Source organism: Hylaeus anthracinus, unplaced genomic scaffold (genome assembly GCF_026225885.1).
Source record: "Hylaeus anthracinus isolate JK02 unplaced genomic scaffold, UHH_iyHylAnth1.0_haploid 11981, whole genome shotgun sequence".
NCBI classification, from domain to species: Eukaryota; Metazoa; Arthropoda; class Insecta; order Hymenoptera; family Colletidae; genus Hylaeus; species Hylaeus anthracinus.
This window is the reverse complement of record NW_026534329.1, coordinates 4,732,717-4,753,826: the sequence shown is the minus strand read 5'-3', so window position 1 is coordinate 4,753,826 and position 21,110 is coordinate 4,732,717. Positions and strand designations below refer to the sequence as shown.

The window sequence follows — 21,110 nt, the reverse complement described above, 5'->3', positions numbered from 1 at the left end:
CTTTGTTGTTAGCAGTAGCGTTAGTTCTTCCTCTCTCTCTCTCTTTATCAAGGATTGCTATCTGCATATTTAGAAGTCTGGACAACTTTCTCAAAGAAAAGCGGCTGGGTAGAAAAAAGAAAGCGCGGGAAATAGATTCGAAGCGTTCGATGAATTCAAAAGCTGTGCCTCTACGATCTTTGATTACGAACTTTGTACTCACTGGCAGAAAGGTACACACACTGATGAAGTAATCTTTCGAATAACCAGACATTTTTAAGAACTAAATATAGTACAGCCGATAACCTTTGTCGATAAAGTGTCAATCATAATTCCAGGCTTTACGTGAAAGAATTTATACGTACAAAATAATGGGAATGGTCCTCTTATCTTCGTTAAACGAATCGGCTAAATTTCAGGTCGATTTTAAAAATATTTCCTCGATCATTTTTCTCTAAATCTTGCACGTGAATTGCATGCGTCTTAAGACCCGTTCAAATATTACAATATATACTCAGAGATGGGCAACAAAATTCTGATCTGAATACAAATTTTGCACAGCAAACAAAGAAAGATTTAACCATCAAATCGAGCAAGCCTCGCGCATAAACGGTCACACGTCGCTTTTATTCGCGCCATTTACCAACGAAATTTTGCGCAGCCCTGACTTTGTACCCGGTTTACGTCTTTCGTCGATCGGAGCGTTGCTCGCCAACATCAGCAGTCAACGCATCGCGTTTTCGCTCTCGTGAATCTCGAAACAACAAGTGCCAGCGATCCCGTGCATCCTTGCGGTCTCGTTTTCTTTGCTTTGGCGCACGCGCTTCGTTCGGACTTTTTGGTCGTTTCGGAGCAGGTTTCTAAATTCGTTCGGGGGAAACCAACTCGAGCGGGGCTGCTTCGAAACGAAACGAATAAAACGGAGAGGTGGAGGTGGTTCGAAAGAAAGGAAACAGGGGGAAAAAGACTCCGCGGTTGCCAGGAAAGAGGAGCCCTTACTTCTACGTGAATCACGTGAAACGAGCAGGTGGAGACGATGGCCTGGGCTTTCAAAGTATCGTTTTGGACGATTCAGGTAGAACTGACGTACCCGACGGACGAGTTTCACCGAGTGGCAAGCTTCATTCAGATCGACTCGAAAAACTCGGTTCGCTTTTTCATTGATAGAACTAACTTGTCGATCTTTTAGTTACACACTCATATATTTTTATACAGACACAGGGAATACTTAACAACTGAGAAGACTGAGATATAGTTCTAAAACAGCAGTACAAAGTGCAATGTTAAAGTTCCGTATTGACATAAAAGAGTCTATATAGGATATAAATTGTATAAATGTTCAAGGTTTATATATTCTATGAAACTAATGTCAATTTATGTGCAGTATTATGTAACAAGTACATTATTATAAAACTGGAGCTAAGATATGTTCGTAAAAACTTAGATTTAAGGAACTTTGTGATAGACAGTATTTTAAAAGATTGCGTAAGGAATATTGCAATTCATGCACTTAAATTTATTTCATCAATCAGAATTGTTTTTTGAGTAATATTTATATGATACTTCCTAATTTATATAATGATGGGAGCATACAACGCTATCTCAGTAATAGATAAGAAAATATTGCTTGTCACAGTAACGAGATTAATTTGTGGGTAAAGATTGGTTTATTGATGATGCAACGTTCTAGGACAGACTCGTTGGCGAGTAAAAAAAGTTTCAATATTCATATGCTCGTTGGTTGTTCGAATAGTATCGTGTACTGTAGGTCAAAGAAGTCAGACATGAGCAAAGTTACATTTGAGTAATAGACTGTGGATTAATATGCATTTATGACGAGTGTAATTACACAAAAATGCAAGAATGTAACAAATGCATAAATATATAAAATATAAGTCTTTAATTAATCTTCATAGGCTCTTGAATCTATTACTTCAATGTGTACACATGCCACGAGCGATTAGCTATGAATTTTGTTAGCGTTAGTGAAGCGTTAGGTAATTCGAATGATATGATCCATAGCAAGTGACATATGATACGTAATGGTCGATATAATTACATGTTCTTAGGAATTGATTGACTACGAGATTCCAAGGAATGTATCGAGTATCAGATACTAAGAAATTACGTTTGTAACGGTTAATTATCGATTTTTACTTTGTATACGTAAGGATCAGTTGCAAAGTACCATCTGTCTCGAGCGAATCAAGTTTTTATTACTTTCAACAGTACTTGGAAAGAAAAAAGGTAAATTAATAGTAACACAGAGCAAATCTGTTTGCTTTTTAGTCACAAACTGCAAGTATGCGCAGAGTGGAAAATCTCGAATCGCTAATTGTCTCTAAAAATAACTTTCAAATACTTGTCCGGTCAACTTCGAAAAGACTAACCGCCACGAATATGTCTCTATGCTATGTTTCGAACGGGTTTTGCAGTCTGCGATCCGACGTCGATCAGTTTCCATGCATTGATTACATTTAATTGCATAACGATACGCGCAATATCGATAATTTCCGCGTAATTCCCCGTTGAATGGTCATAAATTTAGACGGTGCTAGGAATGATACGAATTGCTCGCTTTTAAAACGTAATGGTTTTCCTCGTACCGTCAAATGGGATTACTTGAAACACTTATTCACTTTAAAACTAAACGGAATGAATTCTAAAAATATTTAAGCGAGAAATGAACATTAAGCTTAAGAATAGAAATTTAATCGATCTGCTACAAATATTTCGTGAAAACATAGTAAATAATTTTAAATGATCGAAGTTACCTTTTTCTAAGGACATAATATAAATTCATAATATTTGTAGATGATTTTCACTGATCCTTTTTCTCTAATAAGAAAACTTGCTTGAAAATATCCAAATTTTCTTTCTCACCCTTTATTAATGTTACAGAAAACAAATTACGATGGTATCTACTCTCTAAGGTTAGCGCGGAAAATAACGAACCTGAAAAATTGAATAAGCAACAAAATGTTGCGAGTTACCCCGGTGTTGCAAGTAACCCTATTCGACGGTACGTGTTTTTCTCTCGGACGTGTAACGCTTCGGTCCCTTCGATCGATTGTTTCAGCGATAATTTGCGGAAAGCACGTTCCTCCTAACAGAGTCGAACTCACAGTCGCTGATCAAAGTCACTCTTCACGGACGATTAACGCTTGTGAAAAAACCTCCATCGATCTCATCTGTGATTATAAACCGAGAGAAAATCGACGACCTCGCGAATAAAAGAGGAAAAAGATGGTTCTGATCGGTAATTCAAGTATAACAACAAGACACACGAATGCAACGATTTATTATTACAGGGTTAGTTGGCATCGAGAAAATTCGCTTCCAATATATTTTGGAATGAAACGATGAAATCAGCAAGAAAATAGCACACATCCATCTCCAGCTAATTTATTACTCTCCAAGTTTGCGGAACGTGTGGCAACCGAAATGTCCTCTGTCGAGGCAAAGAATTTCGGTTAAAAGCTTTCGATCGAGATTGGAATTCTGCAGTCGGACAGGGCGGAAAGTAAGGCGGGTTTAAGTAGCAAGGAAAATTCGAGATCGGCTCGTTTGAAGCCGCTTTCGATCGTTGACATTACTCTCCGAAATGTGCACTTCCTCTGACGTATCGATGGTCACTTTCACCCAGTGTAATTTATTCCACGCCGTGGTGAAGGGACTATTATCGTACGCGTAAAAGAGACAAGGATTTATTTTTCTTTTAATTTTTATTAATGATAAATAATTGTGGGATGTCAATGTTTTTATATACAATGGTAGAGAAGTTAGCCAATGCACGGTGAAAAATTTGAATTTTGGCAGAAATAAAGTTAGTGGCCTTTTCTATTTTTGCTCAAAAACGATTTTGAGGAAACATCATTTCGAAATAATTCTGGTTAAAAAAGACACGCGATGTCACTTTGACGCAAAGAAACCCGCGCATACGCGATCACAAACGATGTAATGACACTGAACGGGTGTAATTACATTTCCGGCACGCGTTCCTCGCTCGGGATTGTCGAGTTTCACGCTTCTCATGCGCATACGTACAATGTTCGTGGATCGCATTATCTAATCGGGCTGATAAGCGCTCGTCAAACAAGGGGCCCATCGCGAAGACGATTTTCCAACCAGACGAGGAAAATAGACGTCATTGGATTCGAGGAAATTCAAGTCGTTCGAAGATAAAAATTCTCGAAATTAAAAGAAAAAAAAAAAACAAAGAAAATTGTCGTTGAGAAATTGCAAAAATGAAAGGAATAAAATTGGCGAAAATAAAATAGAAGGCAATATTGATAAAAGCGCATTGAAGTCACTCGAGAATTGCGTGAGTTGCTGAAATGAAGATTGCAAGAAAACAGAGCGTAGGTGTGACAGCAAATAGTAAAATTAGAGGGAACATGTTGCAGAATCAAACAAACTGTGCAAATAAGAATAATCTGCGAAACGAAGACGAAACCTTGAAGATAAAGAAGTATAGAACAAGAATGACAAGAATTAAGGTGCGAGAAAAATCAAATTACGTTAAACGTAAAAGAAGAAATACATACGAGTCTGTTTGTCAACTGAATTAAATGGTACTTAGAAATTCAAAAATTGACAAAATAGCAATAGCAATAAAATAAAAATTCAACGATACGAAGATAATCTTAGTCTAGATTAATCAAACTTCTAAAAGATTTCGACACAAGAGAAATGAATTTAAAATCCTAGCATCTATGTCTTCATCGATACTCCAAGATTTATTTGCGAACTTAACCGCGTAGTTTAAAAATCCTGAACTTGAAGAGAACGCGAAAAGAATTTGATTTTTCTGAAATCTATACGCGAGAAACGGAGAAACTTAATTCGCACAGGAGCGTCTAGAAAGGCCGATTTCTATTTCAAGCGAGCGACGCTTGAAAACATTTCCGAGGAGGACGAGACTCGAAAAAACTTGCCACTCGGCCGCGAAATCATAATAATCGGTAGCAACGAAAATAACGATATTTTTCCGAAGTATCATCGAAATGTCGTTCGTGGGATCGCGACAGTCGAACAACAGGCGTTTGCTTGCGTTCGCGATGGAACGTCTGCAATCGTCGAAACCGACGCTTTCTAAATGTTTCGCTCGTTAAAAATACATACACGAGTGTTGTTCCGTGGCTTTAACCGGCATCAATCGACGCCAATGCGAAACCAAGAATTCTAGGTGATTAGTGCAGGCTAAAACGATTAAAAATTCGCTTAAAGAGCGGCGTTACTATTTAATAATTCAACACCTGTTTACACGAATAGAATTCATTAGACTGTTAATCATCGACACGTGCATGCATCGATAGCATTCGTCGATACAAGCATTTTAGATGATTCGAGCTTACGTTCGAAGTACTGTTTACCGATCGATAGTAAAACAGAAGTTGCGATACGATATTTTTCGTTTAGATATATAATTGAATTTAATAATATTAGGTGTAGTACTTCAGTTTCATTTCTCAAATGAATAGAAATTATTTTTAACCGACTTCGAAAAGGAGGAGGTTACTCAATTTGATATGTATATTTTTTTTTTCTAGTATTCACGATGTAATCGCAGATCAAACAAGTTAATTATTTTGTTACGCCTTTAAATGTTACACGTATTTGTTGTATAACAAACAGTCTCCTACTACAATATTTTATAAATGTGTAGCTACATAGAAATTACTGAAAGTACAATTTTCATGAACTAGCAAAATAATACACGTTAATTGTATTTTTACTCTCTTCTCGTCTTCACTGGACACATTTTAAAGAACTCGTATATCGGTACGATGTTGAAAACACTGCCGATTGTGATTACATTAATAAACCGAGGAGGACCCAAAAGTAGAGTCGATGTGTCTCGACAGCACGTATCGATCATTCTAACCTCGTATCTTCTTATGTAAGTTATATCTCCCTTGAAAGTATTACTATATTAAGAACAGAGAACATATTTCTTTCGTCTTTGATATTCAGTCCATTCTCCTTGGTAGCCCAGAGCGTGATTTCTTAACAACTTTCCTTAATATTAATAACGAGTCTCGAATATACTTGCGTAAATAAGGAAGATTGTTAGATAATGTTAAACGAGCGCTCTTAGTAACGTTTCAACTCGTTAATTTTTATTTATTTTTATTTTTTTTACACGTTTATGTTTTGTATACACTCTTCAATAATATTCGAGCGAAACATTAATTTATGTGCAATTTAATATTCTGATATGCATTTAACAAAACAAAAGACTTGATTTAATTCCATAACAATTTTTCGCTTGAAAATTGTCACACACCTTCAAAATACTAAGTTTGTAAATCTCTCAATAAAAGAAAAGACTTAATTTTTAGTTGAGTTGGTGATGAAACAGCTATATCAGCGACAACACGTTTCAAAAACACTATTCTAAGCTAATCGTAGCCTATAATTTCTAACTTTGAAGGTAGCCAATAAATACGATCGAACCGTCTGACGATATCGTTTCAAATTACGAATGTGATTCTTAAATTACAGTGATGCTCAAAAGCAAGGAGTCGAAACATCAATAAAAATGCTTCCCGAACGTCCGATATTTTTCCTTGTGCTTAATAGTCCGGTATCGGTCGAGGCGTACCGGCGCCATTCTGGGGACGCCTTAATTCGAATCACGCTCACAGGCAATACTTATTCTCGGTTTGTAAAATTTCCAGCCGTCTGCGCGGTTCGTTCCCCCGGATCGTTATTCAAGTTTCGAGGAACAGCTGTGCCACTCAAAGGGGGCCCCACGCCTCTTTTCTTACTGGGTTATGCCACGTACCAGGCCCGAACTGGCCTCTGGGTGAGTCCAGGCCCCGAAAGGCCTCTGTGTGTGAATCTCGCGCGCTGCTTTTTAAAGAACCGTGCCCTGCACATGTTGCTCAACCCGTGTTTCTTCCTTCGAAAATAACTAAAACCTTTTCGCGTCCCCAAATCCGACCGATCGAGTTAGGGAAAATATAATTCGTGCAACGCGCATGTTTATTAGGTTTCATCGGAGAGACTTATCCGGTGGACAAATAAATAAAATTTAATAGAAATTTCGATGCTTCGTCCCATTTTTTGGGGATCTCTCCAAGAATCCAAATATTAGCGATAGATAAATATGCGTACTTTGAGCTCAGCTTGTACAGTCATTTTGTCAAATAGAAATTATAAATCTGTTATTTATAGTTTCGCTTGCAACTCGAACGGGTTATTAGCGACTGAGTGAAGATTAGTACGTTTTAAAAATCTTGAAAGTTTCGAAGCGTCCGTTATAGCGATAGAACAAATATCAAAGTGCAGACAAACCGGTAGAAAATGTCTTGCAACCAGGGACAAGATGCGCCATAGTAGCTATTACTGATCCATGCGTAACACAGAGTAAACAAGAATCGAGATTGCTTTTCAAACAGATTTTTGAATATTCAATCGCCAAGAAAGTGAATATTCAAATGAATTGTTAACGAGTAAAAGGAAACACATTCCGACGCCTACTTAAAAAGCGCAATGAATAATTGAGTTATTTATATATCTAGTACTTTCTCCCATATATTGGCATTCTAGAGTTATCCTCAAACGACTTTGCGACGAGACTTTCTGCACTCGAATCAGTCTTAAATTCGATTTAATGTTTTACACGCGCTCACGACCGCGTTTCGCGCGTAAATATATCACGGTTTCTTTTCCGTCGGATTTTCTTTCCTTCGCTATTGGGTTATTTTTGCTTCCTACTTTCGATACACGCCGCGTGGATTACCAGTAATCCGCCATTTGTCGGAGAGGAAATCCGTTTTCGAAATAGAACAACATTCGAGTGGAGAATCTCGTCGAGATTAAGATTCCTATTATGGGGAAGGGTCAAATTGCATCGGTAATTTTATGGGACTGAAACTACTACTTTCAATTAGTCGAGCATACAGTTCAATCGGTATAACTTCGAGGTTGGGCCGTAGAAGTTACTCGAACAAGCAAAAAATGACCAAGACTTGGGTTCTTAACTTTTTTCTTTAACATCGTTGTAACTTACTAACGTATCAACTTACTATTAGTATCATGGAGATATAATAAAATATAATAACGTATAATTATCGCCCTCTTCGCGAGCGGTAATCTAATATCCTACGCGTTAATTTAATTAACACTTACTTTCGATTCGACTAAAACTACCTGAGGTCTTCTGTGGAGTCTCGTTCTCAACGCGGAAGCTGGTTCGTGTCCCCAGCCTCGTCTACCTGCGCCGAGAACCAGGAAAAGCTGCGAGGTTCCGAGGTCCGGCGATGTTTCAAACGCTTTGCATCCCGACGCCGTCGGGACATTCCCGTCCATTTTGTTCGTTCGCATGCAGAGGTTCGCGATGGAGTCTTGACATTCAAGGTCAGCGTCGTCGTTAACGCGCGGCTCCCTGGCCTGAATTACTTGATGGCCGCAAAACTGCACCGCGACCATCCCCTCAGGTCCCACTGATTGTTTCTTCGTCGGTGCAACACACGTTGCGCATTTTCCCCGTTTGCATTCGAGACGGTATCCTGCGGTGTTCGCGGCGCATAAGCGCGCGACAATCGCGTTGTTGTATTACGCAATCGCATCGGGGACAAGAAAGATTCGAATGCGCTCGCACGTACGCCCGACACCGAGCGTTCCGACGCTGCTTCACGGACTACGACGCTCTCCGTATCCTCCCCTTTCCCGACTTTCCACACCTTTCAATTGAAACACGCGACTACCCTTTTCCAATTACCGATTTCGAGGCTTGTTGCGCGTATCGCGTGCTATGGAGACTTTTGGTTTCGGATTTAAGGGAGGATTCTTAAAATTTTTTGGGAGAGGAAACCATAGAGTCTTTTATAATTTTTTCTACGTATTATAACATGATTTAAGTGTGCAAAAATAATACGTCTGTTGAGAGAATTACAATTATGGACGTCGTAAGGCAAGCTACACTAAGTAGTAAGAAGAGGTAGTTGCATGGCATTTTCTACAAATTTTCTCATTAGAAATAAAAAACAAATAATATTATTCGTATACAGTACTCTTTGAACCATCTGTAATATTCTGTACTATGTTGTATTTTGAATTATGATGCTGTATTATACTGGCATATTCTCTATCACCCTTTAATAATCTTCTCAACTTCCCCCTTTCGATATTTTATTCTAACAACACTAGTGACAGATCTGTTACACTTATTTCATCCATCCTACGTGCCCTTCTTATGAGATATCCCCTCGCCTGAATGTCAGCATAATCTAGCTCCTGCTACTAAAGAACTTTAAAACCACGTACAGCAAAATCTACCTAGTCGAGATGGATCCTGTCCATCGGGTTGAGACGAAGTTAGCCCCACTTCTTGAAACGAACCCGCGGTGTTGCCTTTGACACGGAACAGACGGTATCTCGGATTATAAGTGAGTTACCAAAGCCGTAAAGTCAAAGTTTCCTGCACTCACGATTTTCTACTCGCTCCGATCGAGCATCAGTTGCTTTTACTGCCTCGTACTTTCTTCCCCGAAAGAAACGCAGGCAAGGAAATTTCGTTTTGCAAGAGGAAATGAAAACGGATCGAATCTTGACTCGAAAGGTTTCGTTTTCAATTATGTACTAAGTACGTGTCTGACCAACGTTTTATTACATCGTTGTATCCTAAATTCCTAGAACATTTTTCTCGAAATCAAACCGTACACGAATTTTGTTTCTAAAACATACTTTGACCGACCTTTCGCGATCCAAATTATTCTCAATTTTTCGACCCCCCTCGTTAGTGTGCGTTTAGTCATTTTCGCAAACATGGTACAATTTATCGGTATCTTATTGTTTTAGTATTTAAGACAGAGCTAGACTTATCTTATCGTGCTGTATTACATAGGTTTCGAAGATTTCTCTGCAATCGCAGGTATCATCGTAATCTGACGTGGAAATATACCCGGGGGTTACTAGTACACTCGCGAAACTGAACGTCGAGTTAAATTCGTTGGATAGACCAGCCGGAACGAAGTTACGATATCGAATTCACCTTGACATAGGACCACAAAGGACCGAAGTGTTACAAAGGTTCGCTGGTACACGCTCGCGACACGAAACGCAGCGAACGAAGCCGTTTATACCAGCTGATATTTCAATTATGCTCAACCGCGAATTCAAGCATAAGTCGAGACAAACGCATCCGACGTTTACACGTTAAAACAATTCGCGTTTCCGTCTCGGCGCACAAAAGCGTCATATGCGTCTTCGTTAACGAATTGCACGTTAGTTGGTCTAGAAACGCTGATCGAGTTTACGTTGAAATTACACGGGGAACTGAAAAATACAGTTTTCTATTTTTGTTTAGAGCTTGTACTGTTCTTTTTTTTAAATATCGTTCTTATAGAACTTTCGTGGAAAAAAAAACACTTTTGAAAGCTGTTCTGTTGTGGACGATACATTTTCGAATCTTTATAATAAAAGTTCCATGGAGATTCAGTACTTTTGTTAGAAAATTAATCACAATACATTGTAGGTAACAATTCCATATGATTAATTATTTTGTTAAGTTAAGAAGATTAATCGAGACTTTTGAAGTCTATATAAAAGCAACTCGAGAACTTCTCCGCCATCGATTTTTACTCCTATTTTAATTTCTTATAAATTTTATTCAAGGTAGAACTTTAATTATAAAAGTTGGAAGAGCGTTTTTAATATTTCCTCGCATCGATGTAACTCGCAACTCTAATTCAGCGCGCACTTTAACGGATGTTTTAAAGCCTGCATCAGCGCGAGCGAAGTAGTGGGCAGAAGCTAGCGATGAATGAAGCCGTTAAATAAAAAATATATACGAAAAGAGAAGTAAATTGCACGTTCAACGACGCAAAATTAAATATTTATCCGCACGAAAGAATACGAGGCGCGCGAGAGAGCTTCGGCACGGCCCACAAGCATAATGCAACCGCTTCCTGATGTGGAACGAATAAACGCTTTACCGCATTCCGATCGCAATTTCGCAGATTCTTCGTGGACGCCTCTGTTTATCTGCGTCTCAAGCTGTTTGTGCTTACGAAGCAAAACTCTGGCTCGATTACGACGCTGACTCGAAAAGAAAAACCACCGCGACGCTGCTTTTAAATACGAAGGTGTACCGTTATCATTTGTTTTCTTTTTAATTCGGTATGAAAATATTAAACGTACGTTGATGCATGTATAACGCTCTAAAACTCACAGGCTCAGTTTATCTAATAAGAACTGTAACATTAGGGGTGTCTTTCAGTAAAGAAGTAAGGTTATTTTTGCAAGAGCAATTTGCTCAAGAAGAATAAAAGTATCCCGAGAATTACTATGATTTAGTAGGATTTCTAGCATCAAACGTCCGTTTTGGGCTAGGTTACTGCGTTATTCATAAACGAGCTTCCAGCGATTAAGCTTTCAGTGCTCAACCCCTGCGTGGAATTTGTAAACGCGCCTTAAGTGAATTTCATGCAAATTTGAACCAACGGTAAATATCTGTGCGGAATATTACGTATGATTCATTAAATGTGACGATTTTCTACTTAGGAAGGTGCTCTGGTCTAAAGCGTAAATTTTTAGTTCTTCTTAGTATATTAAACAAAATATTTAGAACAATCAGATTTTGAAAACTGTGGTGCCAAAAGTGAAGTCATTCAGTCAACTATAACTCGAGGTGTCGTCTCAACCATTTCAAAAGTTTTTCATACCAAATGCGTATACTTATCATCGCGATTCAAATCTAATTCTAGCTTGCATGCTTGTTGAAAATTAATGTCACTTTTGCAAATTTTACACATTATCAACGAAGAAATTCTAGTTAAAACTGTACAGAAATTTACAATCCAGTGTCCAAATGAACTGGAGACGATAACGTCGTCAAGATTTTTTTATTCTGGAATTTCCTGGTCGATGTGCTGGCATAAGGTATATCTGTACTGATTACCTTGAAATTTTCTTTTTTTTAGATCGAGAAGCGTGAACGTTCTTTCCTTTGGCTCCTTCGTTTGTCCATGTTCATGTACAATTCGTATAAAACTTGGTGTATACATTTAAATCATTTCGTACAGTAATTTTGCTCAATTTCAAATAAATTTTTGTCGATCTTATATCTTTCTGTTTTCTTCATAGAAGTGCAAGCAAAGAAAAAGCCTGAGCAAGGGTGAAGGACCAAAAAGTTTTGTTCTTCAACTTGCAACAAACGAAAGCTAACAAAATATAATCACAACTTTTGTATCGCTCTTTGAATACTCGCAAGTAACTTTCCCAAACTATGGAACGCTCGTATTGACGATTGATAATTTTTTAATTTGAATACACCACCGATTATAATAATCTATGTACATGTTTCTCTCGTCGAGTAACCGTTGTAATTATAAACATACCTACCATGGAATATTATTTATTGCCATTCAATTCGAGAACGTCAGAGTCCTCTTACGTCAATGATATTCGCGATTGTTTGAATAATGATCGACTATTAACCGATACGTCAGTAACAAATGGAAAGGAAAATTTCACGCTCGAGCTGGCCAAACCGTACATTTGTCAAATTTGTCTACATCGGTATCGGAAATTTTCGAAGCTTCGCGAGTCGATGACCAACACGCGGTCAGGCTAAAAAGAAGTAACGATAAGCGATGACCCATGCAAAATGCGTGCAGATATTTCTCCACTTTCTTTCATTCAACGAGATTTCTTTTCTGTCTTCTTTTTTCTCCGTTTAATATACGTGTTATTGTCTTCTTTGTGGCACTTCTCTTGGCACGCCAAATCCTTGTCGATTTTCATGATTTTTTTTAGAATGTAAGGAATGTATTCAGTGTGGTACTTTTTTTATTCACATAATTCTAGTTTACAGAATTTTGTTGCGTAAAAATGATGAAAAGGCTGGAGATATACCCAGTCGGCTTGATGCTGGCTGAAAGGAAGGCCGATTGCGAAACGGTTTGTGTAAAAAAATTGATTGATCACTTGTGGTCACTTGATGAACCGACAATATCGGAAGAATCATCAGTCTTAGGTACATCAATTGGACATAAGTATGATAAAAACGTGTGCCAAATATGAGCTTGATCGGTTAAATAGTTTTCTCGAAAAGAAAGTTTCGAGACAATCGAGTTCAAAGTTTTGGAAAGATGAAAACGTGTGACTGTGACTTATCGACTTGTCAGCTATTCGAGCACCACATAACAGTCCTCCAGCTTCCTCGTAACACTCATTGTGCCCATCCATCTCCCCTCTGCATGATTTACACAGGCCTCTTTTGTCGCCAAAGAGCCGTGGTCTTCTTGCCGCTTGATTCGTTGCTGATCAGAGTCCATAGAGAAATTCTTCGCTTCCATTCCAATAGTGAACTGCCAGCAACATACGCTGAAATTTCCACTATTTTTAATTCACAATTCAGATACTTTGGTGACAAACGCCAGATGGTGAAATTGAAGTTCTCGTTTGTGTTCTATGTATCCTAAACATCTCGACAGCAAATCGTCACTCGGTAAATCTTGAAAAATTCGAGAGAGGTGCTCCTGTATATTACGTAATAGGTTTTTCCATTTGCACCAGCTATCTTCTCCATTAAGATAAAGCTCGCGATTAGGATTTCATTTGTTGAGCACAAATGGCAATAGGAAGCCATTATGGCATTTTTCATATCATTCGCACTGTTCGCGTTTCTTATGATAGCTAATCCGCAGTAAGTTTGAAGTATTTTGTAAGATCATTTTGTAACATCTGTTAAGATTCCTCTACACCCTTATTCACTTTTTTAATATTTCGAGACCTAGTACTCATTCCCTTTTCAACGTGTCTGATGCACTCACTTGCGACTGGGAATTGCTCGCCATATGTTTCCACATCCAAGATCGCTTTAAATGTTTTCGAATCTCCATATCCAATGCAAGTGCCACACTGAACTCCGTAATTTTCCACAGATTTTAGAAACATTTCCGTGACTGCAGAAAACCCTTCATTTTCCCTGAAGAGCCCTCGTGATGATTTGAACACACTTCCACGTGCTCTCTATACCACTCATCATACTCCTCGATATTTAGTTTGTTCTTCTGTTATGAAATACACGCTTGGCAGTAACTACAATTTACTGGCAAGTCAATTACTTTGCCACTGTGATATCCGGTGAGTCATCGACTCATCACTCGTTTTTCTTATGTTTCTCTACGAAGAGAAACCTTCGCTGCACGGTAAACTTGCGGATGTAAAGAAAAATACGTGTGACTCCAAACGGAAGTGAGCTCTAGGTAGGGGCACGGTGGGATTAAAAGTGTCCCACCTTTTTGATGAACCGTAATGCATGGTGAGACATTTTTACTCCCACCTCGAAATTTTGCAATAGCTGCGTGTGTATAGGTGCGATACCTTTATTTTGTTTGATTTAACATATTAAACGCCACGTCGACCACGTATGGGTGACGGAGCTTTCTACTAAAGAACTTCAACAAATAATTTAAAGGACTAACTATTGATGAAAGCAGGTCTGGGTAGTATTCGTTAATTTTGATGAGAATTAAAAAATAAATAAAACGACAAATATTAGATTCTATAGTTTCTAATTGTCTCGAGACGAAATTTAAGTTCTGTGGAGACTTCCATGCGAATGAGCGTGGCAGTCATCGCGTTGAAACGCAATAAAATTCCTGTGCAACATGGGTCTATTTTATGACCTGAATTCCTGTGCCGCAAAGAGTTGAAGGCTCTCGCTCATTTTTATGAATCGACCAAAATCACTAACATCTACTGCTGTTCCACAGCTTTCAAACTACAAATGTAGATAATATAAAAATAAATGCAATTTTTGAAGCCTCTATAGCGAGTGGCCCCCTTAACGGCGATATTTTGAGGAAAGGCACGCCCCTTCGACGACTTTACTTTCGAATCTCGTCAAAGAGGTTAGGATACACGAGGTGGTGGAAGAATCGTTCGATCGCGGCGATTTTCAGACGCTATCACGCGATCGTGCTCGTGCTCCTTTTCCAACAAACAAATCTTACGAGAAGCCACGTAACGTAAACGCAAAGTTTCGTGGGATCCGAGAGGGAACAGATGGTGGCCACACATAACCTCAACTAAACCACCGAGTCACTGTCTCTAGGCGAAGCGCTAGACCTGTAAATATCAGCTACGATAACATCGAGGCGATAGGAAAGCCAGGCTACACGGCCGACTCTTCGCTATTCTAAAGCCGCTGAATGAAAGACGATCCTCCTATTTCCGCGATTGACGAATGGGAAAAGTAACGTGACTCTTGATAAATTATTCAAAACAGCTGCAACCAAGAAACGGGAAAAGTGGACGTTTTGAACCGATACCGAGACAGTCTGGAACAAGACTGGGACTATTTAAACATTTTATAGGCACTCGTTTTCGGAGCTGTTCCGATTCTAATATTCTTTGAGTATTAGTATTGGGTTGTTCGGAAAGTTCATGCCTATTTTTAAGAAAAATTCAAAGACATATTTGAATTTTGATGTATATTTATTGAATTATATATGTACCATTTCGTTCCACACCTTTCCACCTCTTAAGGAATGTAAACATTTTATTTATTTATTTTTTTTATTACATATTTAACGTCGCATCAACCTTTGGTTATTAGCGACAGTTTCTTGTAAGGTTTTCTCCAATGTTAGATGTTGGTCCATATATGTGCATCTTTAAGTAGCTGTATTATTTTATTTAAGTTTTCTTTTGTGCTCCACGCTTCCTTTAAGTTTTCAGCCATTTCGATATATTCAGACCTGTATCGCCTGCTAAAAATCGGCATGGACTTTCCAGACAGCCCAATACTTCGGAGTATAAAACGACGAAAATCGAATAATGATCATTTCTGTCCGTGGTAAAACTATCGAAACGCATTTCAAACGTTTTCCACGGTTGGAAACATCGCTACTCCAAAAAAGCTGCTCACAGGCGACAGACGTGAACTCTATTTTCACCTTATCGAAGCAAAATTGTACAGAATACGATTGAAAATATCATAAATTAAAATGAAGTTTGACGTACAGTATAAAAATTCAACCAGCCTCAAGCCCCGGTCTGGAAGTCGATCTAACAAGCTAACCGCCTTGTCAGTCCTCGCATTACGTAATGTCGTTGTCAAACCATACGGATACATCGTTACGATGCAGTCGAGCGAGTCAAGATCGCGAAAAGTGCACCAGCGACGATTTCGAATTGTACAGAGTTGAATTTCTCCGTGAACCATGCCCGTGCAATGGGGAAAAAGTGTGGAGCGGTAACCAGCTGCTACGAGCCAACGTGGCCCCGTATGCATTCCATTCTAGGATCTTTTCGTACCGATTTCAATGACGCCGTAACGCATTGTCTCGTCGCGGAATAAATAACATTCGTGGCAATTTCGAGAAGCAGTCACAACGGTGCTCGGCGATGGCTGCGGTAACGAAATTCCGCACGAAATATGGCGAGCGAGTTGACGATCGGGTATCTCTTTCCTTGGCACGACATTACGACACACGTACGCACACACACCGACCGCCATCGTGACGACGTGCAGAGGTGCGCACATATACACCTATACACACGCGGGGCCACAAACTCTCGCGGATCCTAGCCTGTACGTAAGGAAAAAACGAGTACGCGACGTAAACGCGTTTAAACCAGAAGAGAATTTACTCACCCGATTCCTTAGGAAGTCCTCGATGGCACGTTGCGCCGAGTCGGTGAGCTTCACAAAGATCAGGGACTTGTTTTCGTGAAAATTACTGTGCGACGACAAACCATACTGGACACCTGCCACCAGCGCCGCCATTTCTCTGTCTCTCAGCAGCGGGTTCTCTCTCGCACACCGTCCCCCTCGTAAAAGCGCACACAGCTGACGACGTCCTTGTTGGTTAAAACGGAGCACTTCTTTTCCTTTTGTTACTTTTTACGTTTAACCCCGCGATACGATGCGTCGCATGCTACGTTACGGCGAAAAACACTTGTCGCGACGATATATCCTCACCCGTGGAACAAACGGAGTAAAGACGGAGAGAGAAACAGAAGGGAAGGTAAAAAAAAAGAAGTTAAAGAGACAGAGAAAGACATACAACCCCCCCCCGAAATAGAGGATTCTCTCGCACTGCCCCGTAGCTCTAGCACACACGCGTCTTCTCGTTTCTTCGGAGTATATTTTCCTTTTTTTTTTCCACGCTCTCCACCTTTGCCACTACTTTACGCGGTTCCGTTCTCCTCGTCACGCTTCGAAAGTGGTTAGCACCCGCGCATAAACCACCCTCTCACACGTTCCTGGTCCTCGTTTCCTCTCAACCGTCACATATTAGCGCGCCGACACGTCTCATTTCAGATTTTCTCGCGATTGGGTACGTTAAGGAGAGAGCAGCGCCCGTCGTTTCGCCGTAAGGAACTACACAACTACACTTTCGAACGACCACCTGGTAGGCGGGGCTTACGGGAGAACCGTCGACCAATCCCGATCCGTGTTGAGATAGCATGCGACTGTCGACCCTACCGTCCTCATGCGGTCGCAGTCAACGATCGACTGATATCGCTTGCTTCTACCGTCCGATTTCTCATGTACTCGTGCTGCCATCTGGACGACGACTTCCGTAATTCTGCGCGCAATAATACCACCGACTCGAACAACGCCGCAGAAACCATACTTCATTCTGTGAGACAATGGATTCTCACGTATTAGGCTTACAAATAAATTCTGCACTTTCCTAAAATCATCACTTATTGATACAAAGAAAGAAACTATACCACTCATGATCGTTCCTCCAGTCATACAAGAGAGCACATATAGTTGTAAAAACAAATCTCAAAGCAATCTGTGTTTTACATGAAAGTTGGTACTTTAACGTAACAAGATGGCGAGCACATAGGTATTTCTGTTTAAAATAGAGTTACCAATAGCTTACGATGTAATGACCAACTTCGACTCTTATTTCTAATTTCTAATTTAATCACGTTTTATTATCGATATTGCTAAGACATCGTAGTTACGTTCACTTTTCAGAAAACGCATGCGCGCTGAGAATCGGACTTTATAAATGCCTGAGTTTTCCCTCTATAAAAGTAATCCATGGTCTTGGCGTTTATAGGGAAAAATCAAAGGAATCTCTAGCGCCAGGGAAAGAGAACTAAGAGAAGTAACGACACTGGTGACTTTCCCTAGACGACACGAACTCTCATTGGTTGGCTATACTGATCTATACGTAATACAGTGGTGTGGCAGCACTTGCCAGGTTAGTGGATAATTGTAACAATTGCAAAAATTGTAGTGTGCAATTTGTGTGGAAGAGCTACAGTTATTGTTCACCATCAGTTTAATTATATAATTCATCAAAGATGCTAGTTAAGATAGGAACTACGAGTATGATATGCTTGTACTTAACTTTCTTAGCAAATTGTGTAGTTGATCCAACAAGGATGATGTTTTCGCGTTACACTTTGGTATACGACGAGGTAGATGCGAAGACACGGGTAAATATTTATATTAAATAAATAATGCTAATTATTTGTTTATACTAGCCAATAGCAGACTGTTGTGAACATATTTCTTGAAGAGAACATAATCTAATTGTTTTAGTATTAAGTGAGGTTATTCTTACAGGAAAAGTTGGGGAAAAGTTATTAAAGGTTATAATCAACCATGTTGGACTGTATTGTACGTAGTTTAAAGTCTACCTTTGTGAAGGATTAATGCCATCTAATATTATGGTATACTGTTATTTTATGTATACAGTATGCTTGTGAACACAGAAGTCATGGGATTATAATAAAACAGAGCATTTACAGGGAACCAATCTTGTCAATGATCATTGAGTTAAAGTTTTCCCCTATTTTCTTTCCTTTTACAAATCATACCTTATTCCAAATGAATAAAACCACATGGATAGTTTCTTTAGGAGTAATTTATTAGTTGTTGGTGAGTAAACTGTTGTCAGACAATTTAATATATGTTTCTTCATCTTCATATATATTTGTCTATTAGGAAAAACTCGAAATATATCTTATGTGCTTTAATTTCCATTGAGTAATAACTCAGAATCATGCACTATCATGACTATATTCATTTACCATGAAATAGATTAAACTAACAATAAGTTCTTTGGCATCAATCTCAATAGATTCCATTCGTTGGAACAAAAGTTACAGTTCCTTATATTAAAGTGGCCCTTTTTTTATCGATCTTTTCGTTTCATTTTATTCTGTGCTCCATTTCTGTTTCGGCAGTAACATGTTCAAATATTTCAAATACGTCGGAGTTTCTAACATTGATGTTAATTCATCCATCTGTCCCCTTGAAAGAGAATTTTCAACCTCTGTTTAGAAACAGATACGATTAAAACATTTGATGGGATCAGAATCGGTAGGAGAGGGTGTTCAAGTAAAATATATTCAAACTGATAGGTTTTGATGATTTATTAGAGTCCCTGGATTACCTTCCCCTGAGGCAGCCCATTCCAATAAGAAAGCCATCCTTTCTCTATCTCTTAATTTTTACCATCTTATATCGCATACGCTTTTTGTTCCGCTGTCCATTTAAGAGCACCCTTTGGATATGGTACATTTATGCAAATGAGGAACGAGAAAACTGTGCGAACGGACAACGGGAATGAACAAACAGAAAATGAACATTACTTTTATCGGAATGTATCGTTTATCTACCTCATCGAGATAATTGCGTTAGCGTTATTCAGGTTTTACTTTCCTAATTTGCGGGGACACGATGGTTAAGTGTAGCGTGACGGTTCAATTTTCAGTACACTAAGCGAAGCGTGCCGCGTATTATAGAGTGGATCGAGCAAATATGTACCACGCCGTGGAATATCCTGCCGAAAGGAATAGAGTAACACATCCATCGTGTCTCCGCAACGTGCAACGAGCAACGGCGCCCCAGATGCTAAACATTGTTAACTCATTTACAAAAGGAGGACACGCGACGTTCTGTCCGCGTAACGAGCGCCGTCTCTTTGGCAATGCTTTCGCTCCAAGTGATTTTTCGGGCAAACGAAAACGAATGTAAAATCTCCTACACGATTAATCGATACATCTACGAGTGGATAATTTAACGTACTTTCAACATCCTTCGAACCGAAAGAATAAAGGAACGAATGACACACGCTTGGAAAGAGCACTCGGCGTATTATTACAGGTGAATATACGGAGGCGAGTATACGGATACATACAGAACATAGGAATCATCGAGGTTGAATGGGACTGGGCGTTTAGAAAATGTGCCATTCTCGTTGCTGCTTCGCGTTCACGCTGGATTTCTCTATAACGGTTTCGCAAGCGAACCCTCCGAAAATTATAAAGACACCTAGCTGCGTTTAATTCGTCGGATTCTCGCTATTTATACGCTGAAACACGAGGCAACATCGGGCCGCAAATGTATTATACCATGATCATGTATATGTACACTCGTCGTTATGTATGTATATATACCGACATATCTAAATAAATAAATATATATACGTATTTATATATATTTATATTTATATATGCCCATGTGTATGTGTGTGTGTGCATTCGTATGTGCAATATATTCTGCGGTTACACGATCGAAATGCAATAATATCTTACACGTGCGCGTAACTGTCGATGCAGAACAAACCTATAGATTACAAAAACGGTGAACCGGAGGCAACAAACGGACGCTTCGTATAACGCCGGCGCGACGAAGAACACCCATGCCCTAATTACAGTGACAACAATGACGGTGATCGTGACAAAGGCGGAGACGATGAAGAAACAATGTCGACAACGATTAGCTGTATTAGTTCCGTTTTCTCCTTCCTTTTTCCGTTAATCGCCGCTCGAAAACCTAGAGGCCTTCGACGTGAACGACGGAAATAGTTGCAATCCGTTACGCAATGCCTTGCCAACGTCCGAATCGGATCGTTCTCGATGCGTTTTATCTACAGGAGGGACCCAAAGTCAATTCTGGTCAACATGCGTATAAAGATTGCGCTAAAATCGATGGTGCAGATCTTGGATACACCAAGGAAGAAGTTGGTAAATACGAGCCTGGAAATCAAGCGTTTTATACGTGCAAAGGACATTCGTACTTCCCCAGGTACGTGTTCGAAATGCTGGAAACATGTCTCGACACGTTTCCACGAGATTCGCACCTGCTCAAGAATTCCAGGTGTTTCCTACTTCTCGAGACACAAGAGAAACTG

General features: G+C 39.4%; 1 protein-coding gene and 1 long non-coding RNA gene across 2 annotated transcripts in view; one reads left to right on the top strand and one right to left on the bottom strand.

The window, feature by feature from the left end:
* The window catches only part of LOC128885526 (RNA polymerase II elongation factor Ell), a 255,314-nt gene that overhangs the window by 134,647 nt on the left and 99,557 nt on the right, over positions 1–21,110 (bottom strand). The window contains exon 2 of the mRNA XM_054139611.1: positions 16,598–17,470. Within this exon, the coding sequence (XP_053995586.1) occupies positions 16,598–16,729 (132 nt within the window). The 5' untranslated portion in view covers positions 16,730–17,470. The remainder of the gene's footprint in view (positions 1–16,597; positions 17,471–21,110) is intronic.
* Positions 18,179–18,724, top strand: LOC128885536 (uncharacterized). Its single transcript, XR_008459626.1, has 2 exons — positions 18,179–18,405; positions 18,536–18,724. It is a non-coding gene; the product is annotated as an uncharacterized LOC128885536 (long non-coding RNA).